The sequence below is a fragment of the Cariama cristata genome, unplaced genomic scaffold (assembly GCF_000690535.1).
Source record: "Cariama cristata isolate BGI_N322 unplaced genomic scaffold, ASM69053v1 scaffold28132, whole genome shotgun sequence".
In the NCBI taxonomy this organism is placed as follows: Eukaryota; Metazoa; Chordata; class Aves; order Cariamiformes; family Cariamidae; genus Cariama; species Cariama cristata.
Window position 1 is genome coordinate 8,381 of NW_009603680.1, and position 9,369 is coordinate 17,749.

Genomic DNA, 9,369 nt, shown 5'->3' on the forward strand with positions numbered 1-9,369 from the left:
TCAATCCACATATGTGATACAGCAATGACATTAAAAAGGGAGCAAGTGAATGGAGAAAGGCACATTTTGGTCTTGATGAGAAAGCAGCTGTCAGACTTTAACTACAACGGTGTACTAAAAGAAATCTCTATGTTTAGAAGACTATATTTCAAACCGATTAATGGCCTTACATTTCCAGCTTATAAAATCACAAGACTAAATTAGGCTTCTATATTATTTTATTTCCCTCTTAAAATATAGCATCGAAGTCCTGCACACATATAAATATCCCTACAGTTTCTTACACACTTTCTATCCATCATTACTTAAAGTGCCCAACTGTGACATTAAAAATAAAAACATTACTCTTAAGAGTGGCTATACTTATAGAAGGACTGGTATTCTTACAATGCAGGCCACTGATTTTACAAAAATCACCTGCAAAAGAATACACCCTAAACAACACGCATCGATATTAACCCTGAAGTAGTTGGTTTGTTTGTTTGGTTTTTTTCCCACTCAGCTGATCTAAAAGTGATTAACGTACAGGGTTTATTTTTGAAACGTCTTTTACATAGTGTAAGAATAAAGGATAAATGCATTACTTTCTTTTTAACTCCCTCCTTCCCCCACAAAGTGTTTACTGTGTCCCAAGCTGCTATGTTGATTAAAAACCAGTTGAAAAGAGCTCTGGAAATGCATGCAACTTAAAATTCACTTAAACACACTTTAAGTTATAAAGTCTGAGAGATTTTAATTTCAGCACGTGGCTACGGTTCAGTTGGATTATTAGATGTGTTTGTTGTAGTGGTGAGATTGGTAAACACTTCTTCCTTAGTTTCAGGCTGATGTCTTTCCATTTTGGTTTCCTCTTTAGCATCTTTATTACTGGTATCTCCCTTGCTCTTGACTACCACAGGTTCAATCTCCATGATTTCCTGTGGTGGCTTAGGGTCTGGCAAATTTGGCTGAAGTCCATCAACTTGAACAGGTTCTGGGACATCTTCTGCTTTCTGTTCAAGTCTTTCCAAAATGTTCTGGACCTTCCTTACACCATCTCTCCTGGCCTGGCGCACATCCGCACGACCCTCAGGGTCCACTGAGTCTAGGGCTAGCAACTCTTTGGTCAAATACTCTTCAATCATCAAGTATTTTTTGTCAGTTTTCTTGCCTTCAAAGGAGTCGACTGCCTGCTCAAGCATTTGTACTTTCTCCAGAATTGCCTCCACTTTCAAAACACCAGGATGCTTTTGAGGTTCTCCTGTTTCCATTGTCTTCGGTGCCACCGCTTCTTCAGGAGGAGGCCGTTCTTGTGGGGGAACAATCTTAGCTGGGCAGGGAACCTTTTTATCAGCTTTCTCTGCCATGGCTGGAGGCTTCTGAGGTGGTAGTTTAGAATTCGGTTCTTGGTGAGTGACCTGAATTGGGATATATGGCGACGGCGCCTCAGTTTCAGGTGGTGCGACTGCCTTGTTTTCGGGTTTGATTTCAGGAGGTGGGGATGGTCTTGGTGGCTCTTGAGGTGGGGCTTGTTGCTGAGGAACCTGGTGAGCAAGGCAAGTTTGTGTTGAGACACAACGAACAACGCTCCTTATTTCCTTTTAAAGAACAAGTAACCTAACATCCAATTTCCTGTACTTCTAGAAGTGCAATTTTCGCACATGCCAGATGATTAATCTTTCCTATGCATTGCTGAATTTTACTGTTTTAAAATAAAAAAGCACTGTGCTGAAGAGTTTATTGTTTTCAAGCTATTGCAGATTACAAGCACCCATCAACTCTCAAAGACATTACAACTTCAACCCACCAAATCCTGCTCATGCTCACTAAAACCAGCACTACAAGCAGTTTTATAAGATAGGACCTCAGAGCAAAGCCCTCACCTGACAAGTCAGTAAGATTTGTTGCAGCTGACTGCAGCACAGTCAAGATTTCATGCTCAGAGTGTCACTAATTGAGAGCTGGTGTTGCTTGAAAACCTAACTACTTTGCTGAGTTTTAATCACATTTTGGGCTATTCTCATCCCATTCTTGTTTTCAGGACATTCCTTTTTTTGCTAGGGCTTATTTTTACTGATTTTGTCTTTAAAGTATTTACACACAGAGGTTACTATGTCAGTCTTATTACACTGTAGCGATTAGAGACAATCACTGGCATTACTACATATCTAACAGTCATCAAATCAGAAATCTCTTGAAATTGAGATTAGTTTTGAAATCTTAGCAGAAAACTGGAATTCACAAGATCTGTATTTTCCTTCCTCTGCCACCCCCTTCACTTATTTGTGCACATACACAGTGATTTTTGAAAGGTACTAGATCCAGTTCTTGCGGATTTAGATGGCTGAATACCTGCATTTACATTTAAACCAAATAAGTAAACAGCCTGCACTGACAATCTGTTACTGCTTTACCCATTAAATGTAAAATTTGATTAGGGAGTTCAAATTCTCACCTGTAAAAATAAGTTAGCATTATAACCTAGAATATGCCATTAAATCGGAGGTCTTCATTGTTTTGTCCTAGCAACTGGGTTTTCAAAAATATTGACCTAATTCTGCTCCCGTCATTTTCAATGTGAAATCTCTCCAGAGAGAAAAATCAAGGCTTGTTTTTATGCGTGCTGCCTTCCACACACTCACAGTTGTCAAATTCCCAGTAGTCCTTAACTGTAGTTTCAGTGAGAATTCTAACACGGAAAAAACTGTTCAACGACCAACACGCTCTACCAGCAAGAGCATGCTTCACATAGGAAGAATAAAAAGCTCCAAAACTAGATTTTGCTGATCCTCTTGCTTCATAACTAAAATTACTTTGTGCATCTGATGCTATCCTAAATGGTTCTGAGACATCAATTAAGTGTATTTACATAGATGCCACAAATCCCGTGGACCTGATTTTCTTCTCGCAAACGTAATGCAACATCAGTGACCTCAGTGTAATTACACCAAATTATACTCTGACAAGAGGAAAATCAAATTGTGTGTTAAATCTTATTTCAGTGATCCAAAGACTCCACAATCCTGACAGGTGGAAAGGCAACTTGCTGCTAACATTATCTCAATACCTCCCAGAGACTGCTTGATGGGCTTTCATGTACCTGTTAGTACAAACTAATTTTGTAGCTCTAGCCACACTGAACAAAATACCTGGCAGGTAATTCCCTTCCCCATTCTACATACCTGAGGTCTGTCTACAACTGTCTGCACTCTGATGGGAGCTGGGGGCTGTATCTGGGTGGTAACTCTGGCTGGTGAACTTTCACGGCTTGATGAGCCTCTCTGAGAAACTCTGAATGGAGACTGCGCTCGCGTAGTCTTGGGCTCCCTCTCATCTGGTTGAATTTTGTGATACACTGGTTGGTGGGCTTGATATTCGCTCTGTTGGGCAGGGTAGTGTGTCTTCTGTGCATGATGGTAGACTTGCGTTGGTTGCCGTTGGATATTTTCGTGGATCACGGGAATTGGAATATAGAGCCTCTCTGAGAAACTCTGAATGGAGACTGCGCTCGCGTAGTCTTGGGCTCCCTCTCATCTGGTTGAATTTTGTGATACACTGGTTGGTGGGCTTGATATTCGCTCTGTTGGGCAGGGTAGTGTGTCTTCTGTGCATGATGGTAGACTTGCGTTGGTTGCCGTTGGATATTTTCGTGGATCACGGGAATTGGAATATAACCGCGAGGAAGCTGATGGCTTCCTGCATTGGGTCTGCCAGAGGACTGAGGGGAAACCGTTGGAGAATCAGAAGCTCCAGGAGCTTGAGGCTGCCATGAAAACAAAATCCATTATTAAATTTTAACCATTTTGTTCTCACAGTACTTTTCATTGCCAAAGAGAAAAGAAGGAGATGGTCATAGAACTGAACTCATGTTTCCGGCAAGCAAGGGATCCACTTCCTTGTTTTTTGGCCAAGGGCCTCACTAGACAAACCACAGAAGTTGTGAGAGCATCATTATGACAAGCAGAAACCTGAGCTACAGCATTCCTAGCCCTCAAATGAGCAGGGAGTGGATGCTCAGTCAGAACGCTTGCTGCTTTTACATGGCTGCTCCTGTCCAAACCTGTTAAATTTGAGGTAAACTGAAGTTAAACAAACCAATTATATGCTGGAGACAAAACCAAATCCCTAACAGAGGCACACAACATTTAGACTTCTGATCCCAGTAATGCTAACAGATTTTGTTTGGTTTGGTTTCTTTTTTTTTTTTTTTAAAGCATATAGTCAATTCCGTAGCAGGCTATGGCAACGCACATATGGCTAATCTGCCCCTAGGGCTAATGCCCCCCTCCCCCCCCCCCCGCCCCCAAGACCTTCCAACACCGTAGCCCCTCGGCACCAGCAGTGAGAACTGCACTAGCTTAGACCTGCTGTTAGCAGAAGCGAGCACCCGGCTCGCTGCAGAATCCAGCTCCCAGCGCATTCCAGGTCTGCAGTTTGGGGAAAGGCAGTTTGTTTGCTCGCAGCTCTCTCCCACCTCCTGCTATGCCAATCCATCACCTCACCTACTTTGTACCAACTCCAGCAGCTGTCAGGCAATTCTCTGACCAGTTTCACTCACTAAGGAAGAGGAAAAAAATGATTTCCTGATGGGTTTGTTACACAGCTCAGTGAAAGGCCAGGTCAGACTGAAGCTGGCAGAAGAGTGAGCAGGACAACACAGCCAGAAGACGAGAGAAGGGCAGGCAAGGCAGGAGAGGGAGGGGAACAAGACCCCTCTCTTTTGGTGCTGGTGAACTGCTCAGCTTCCCATGAAACAGCAACCTTAAATAAATAAATAAATGCTGGTTTGTATTATGGTACCCATCACTGTCACTACTGGTGGCCTTGTTGATGTGGGGTTTCAAGGCACAATCACAGGCTCTGGTCAGCGAATACCCACACTGTGCTGCCTAAGTTTGTAACAGCGAGTTCTGAGGTCCTCAGTAGTTATCTCAGGGGACTTCAGTAAGAGGCACAGAAGACATGTTCCTGAAGCCACTCTGCGTACAAGACAAAGCTGTACAGTGCTGGGGAAGGAGAAGCAGAGCCTCTTGTCCTGGTACTGCACGGACCAGGCATCATTAGTCAAGACAGCTGAGAAACCTGCTAACAGAATTTTAATTACATTGTTCAGACTCCAAACAGGTTTCAGAGAAAAAGCCACCACTGCTCAATTACAGACCTGATGATATATTTTCAGCTTGGTGAAGGCTGAATTGCCTGCTCGTCTTACTTTGAATAAAAATGAAGTTGGTATTTCCATGTATTACAAGAATACCAGTTCTGCTAATTCTCTAGAGAGAACAGGCAAACCAAAATCTTACCTTTTGAAACACAAAGCAAGCAGGGTGACTCTTTTTTTAAAGAAGTTCATAGTTTGAAAAACATCCTAATATGCCACTGAAGGACAAAAATACTTTACAATTCACTTTTAAAGCTGTATATATGTAAATCTATATGCTTAATACAACTGAAATATTAAATTGGAAAGCAACAATCACAGCAGTAGAACTTCTGAAATGGCCTGGGTTGTTAGCTAACTGGCCACTTGTATTTTTGTCTCTCCGACTTTGTTCACTTCGGTTTCTGACTCATGGTGCAGAACACAAGAACCTTGCCTGGATCCTCCACTGTCGGGGAACCAGTATAAACCCTCAAACAACCCTTCCCTGCTGCAGGACCTGCACAGCTCAGAGGCTCCCTTCTTGCAGAAGCCATTTACATGCATGCATTTCTGCAGAATCATTCCAGAATGAAAGCAGGCGATGCTAGAAAAACCCTTACATATTTATGCTGCCATGACTGTGCACTTTTGCATTTTAATACTCTGAAAGTATTGGGAAAATGTAATCCTGTGGCAAGTTTGGCTTTCTGAAGGATAAACTACCCGTGTGACATTCAGGTCATAAATGCTGCAAAGACCAATGCAAACACACCCCAGCAACACTGACGAGTTACCTCGGGTCCCTGTGTGGCCGGCGCTTGGGCTGCTGCAGCTGCCGTTGTCTGTCCACATTGTTTATCTGTCTGAGAAGCCTCCGTCGGTCCCCTTGGAGGGGACTCGGGGCCGGCATAGCCCCCCCTTAGAGGTGGCTGTGCCTGCACCGTGGTAGGCACAGCTTCTGTCTTGTATCGCTGCACACCAGGCTGCGGAGCAGAAAAGCACGGGTGCTGCTGTCTGCCATCGATGCCCTCGTGGATGACGGGAATAGGGATATAGCCAGCCCGCAGCTTGGGGTATCCCACGTTTCCTTCTCTTGCCGGAAGCTGCTTGGGGCTATCGCGAGATGGACCATTTGCTGACGACTCGCCTTCCTAGAAGTTAAAAACATCACACAGTTCATGTTGGTAGCTCAATACACCTGGTAAGAAAAAGCTGCCCTGAAAGTCTGTCCTAAAAGCGGTATCAGCTGTGTATGAGAAGTTCAGACCTCTCAGGTCTGTGCAGAGCAGCTAACAGCAGGTGCTAACACTCCAGATCCGCAGGCAAGAGAAGAGAGGAAGCTAAAAAATCTGCTTATGTATGAGGCTTTCACTACTACTTCTCATAAATACCAACTTAGGCTTTAAAATACCTGCCTAATTCCAACAGGATTTCTTATTTAGCATGCATTACTTCCATTTAGCCACCAGCCCACCCCCTTCAGATGGAGCTCCTCCAATTCAAACAAGTGCCTGGGGGACCAGAGGTATTTCCTTAGCACCTCTCAAAACCCACCCCGTGCTATAGATAACATCTGAAAAGATACTTTCAGGGAAGCCTAATCCCATCAGAAGTGCAATGTTTGTTGGTATTGTTCTTCCCGCTGGCTATCTAAAGAGTTACTGATGCCGCACACCGAAGAATATATTCACTTTCAGCTAGGGGAGGATCTAGTTCAGTAAATATTGAGGGAGAGCGGAGGGGAAGACAGGACAGCGTAAGGAAGAGGAAAATGCCAAAAAGCAAGATAAAATAAATCCCTACGTTGTCTGAGTACACTCACTGGACAATGTCAAAGCTCCGGCAAGGATGGAAGTGGTTTGTACTAAGCCCTCACAAGTCCTCCAGTAAGTTCTTCCTGCATCGGTCGTTCTATTTTGAGCCCCCCCGAGGGCCAAGTTCCAGATGTATCTCTAAGTCAGATCATATAACAAGCACCTCTGTCATTCAGAGGGTAATGTCATTATTCAGTAAGAGGAGAATTTAATAAGGGGACATATGGTGCAAGTTTTGGAAACCCTATTTTTAAAGAGGTGTTTAAGCTGCAAAAATATTTAATGTCGCTTCTGTACACATTGATATACTAATTAAGAATTAACTATTTTACCAACTAGATTTTGAGTGTTCTTCCTATATGACAGTATCCCCTTAAAAAGTGATTTTCTAAGACTTCCTGTAAGCAATGAAACTGCAGAGAATAAAGGCTATTATTTAGGTAAGCTAATAAAATAAAAACAACAAAGACTGAAAGGAACAAGTTCAAAGTCAGAGCCCTTATGTTACACTTCCTTTTATTCATTAAAAAAACCCCTCCACAAACAAAGGAAAAATTCTGAAAGACACATAGAGGAGAGCCAGGCCTAGAAAGTTCGCACAGAGAAGTAATTTGAAGTTAGACTTCCAGTCGCAGAACAAGGACGATCTCATGCCAAGGCCTGCACCAGGACCCACTGTGGACAGAGGAGTCATTTTAAATTCACCCTACCGGGAAACCACATTCCTCTCCCAACGCAGGCTGTCCAGGGGCTTCAGGACCCCAAGCACCAACAAGGATTTGCCAGTTCCCCTTCTACCAGTATAACCCCAAACCCGCAGCACTCCCGGCAGCCATCTCTCCCGGGATCTGGAGTGACGCGCAGTTACGCCAGCAAACTGCGTTTGCCGGAAAATAAATTTGAGGTGCACTCAGCTAGCAACAATGCGAGGCCACGTCAGAGCCAAACGTCTGCCGGGCTGAGCGGAGGCGAGCAGGGAGGGAAACCGATGATTCGACAGTCGGAAGAAGGACCTTGCTGCTCCGCGCTGACTCGATGCATTCTGCGCCTTGGCCTGCACCAGCTGCTCGGCACAGTCTCCCTGACGGAGGGAGCAGGCCGAGGGCTGCGGCGGTAACCTGAGAGTTCACAGCCAGCCACCCCATCTACAGGCACGGCTCCCACGGCTATAAAAAGGAGATTCAATCACTTCCAGCACTGTCAGACTCCCCGCAGGAAGGGTTTAGGAGGTGGGTGGGCCAGCAGCACCTATAGATGCCCTGAGATGAGTAGGCTCTCGGCCACACTTGCTCCACTCCACCCGGGTGCGCAACAGATGCGCCCTAAGGGATTAGCTGCCAGCTCCTCTCTCTTGGCATTTTAGGGGTCTGCAATGTTTTGAACTGCTCCATTTGGGTATAAGACCTTCGATCTTCTGGAGTAACCCAGAATAATAAATCATCGCCAACGCTTCAACATGGACAGTGTCCCACTCCCTCCACCCACCACAAACCCTCTCCTAGGAGTATGACCGTGAGCTTCCCCTCCCTTGTCTCCATCTTCAGACCCTTGAGGCTGCCCTTGTTTTGAACTGCCTTTGCAATCTGAGAAATATGCCTCTGCAGCTTAAGCCCTGGTAAGAAACAGAAAAGCAGCAGCCCAAAAACCAAAGAAAAATCAGGTTAGACTGCTTTTTCAAACCATTCAGTTTATATCTGAAGTGAAACTTCTGGCAAGTTCAATACTTTTTTTTTTTTTTTTGTGGAAACACAGGCCCCTCTTTAAGAACCACAGCATAAACTATACTCTCATAATTTGTCATTTATTCTTACAGCTTCAGACAATCTGTGCTGCTCCTGTGGAAAGTTAGTATTTCGACTTGATCCTTTGTTCCAGGCTTTTTTCCCCTGTACTTAGGTCTACTCACCACAGAGGAATTTGCATGTGTGTGTGTCTCTTAACAGTGCAGTGATATTGGAGCAGTCCTCAGTAAAGGAACAAATGCAGCATCCTTCCCCCCCGCCCCCATCAGTAACTCGGAGGGAGAGAGATCAGATTTAGGAAAGGTGCTCTCATCACAACAGCTCTACCTGATCTGCATTGCTCTCTTCACTACTTAATATTTAACTCTATAAGCAGTTGCTTGTGTTAGCCAGTTTGTATCACCACATCCTCAACATTCCTTCTTCTTTCCTGTTCCCTTTCTTCCCACCATTTCGTATGTCCATGAACATGCACCATCCATGTACTCTGAAACACCCCGCACTGAATAACAGACACTGTAGCACCATGACCAAAGAATGAAGAGGCCTTGGGTTTAGGTAGATGGCTGCAAGTCGTCGGGATTCGTTTTTAGCGAGAATCCAGCAAAACAGCAAGTACATGTGGATCCCAGTACCCCCCCAGTCAGGCTTCTGGCCAAAGCGGTTCTGTTTTGTGCAAGGGAGCCTGCGT

At 44.5% G+C, this 9,369-nt stretch overlaps 1 protein-coding gene across 1 annotated transcript; it reads right to left on the bottom strand.

The window, feature by feature from the left end:
- Positions 1 to 200: 200 nt before the first annotated feature.
- On the bottom strand, positions 201 to 7,025 carry BAG3 (BCL2-associated athanogene 3). The gene is made up of 5 exons (XM_009695302.1): positions 6,999 to 7,025; positions 5,917 to 6,273; positions 3,457 to 3,742; positions 3,162 to 3,256; positions 201 to 1,523 (listed from the first exon to the last, which is right to left on the bottom strand). The coding sequence occupies exons 1-5, from the start codon at positions 7,023 to 7,025 to the stop codon at positions 750 to 752; spliced, it is 1,539 nt and encodes a 512-aa protein (XP_009693604.1). The 3' UTR covers positions 201 to 749.
- Positions 7,026 to 9,369: the final 2,344 nt, after the last annotated feature.

Bases quoted from the DNA above. Each gene is read 5' to 3' on its own strand.
- BAG3 (XM_009695302.1), bottom strand. From the start codon at position 7,025: ATGCAGGAAGAACTTACTGGAGGACTT. The intron at 3,743-5,916 runs GTAACTCGTCAG...TTTTCATGGCAG, and splicing joins CGGCCACACAGGGACCCGAG to CCTCAAGCTCCTGGAGCTTC. The intron at 1,524-3,161 runs GTATGTAGAATG...CTTGCTCACCAG, and splicing joins CAGTTGTAGACAGACCTCAG to GTTCCTCAGCAACAAGCCCC.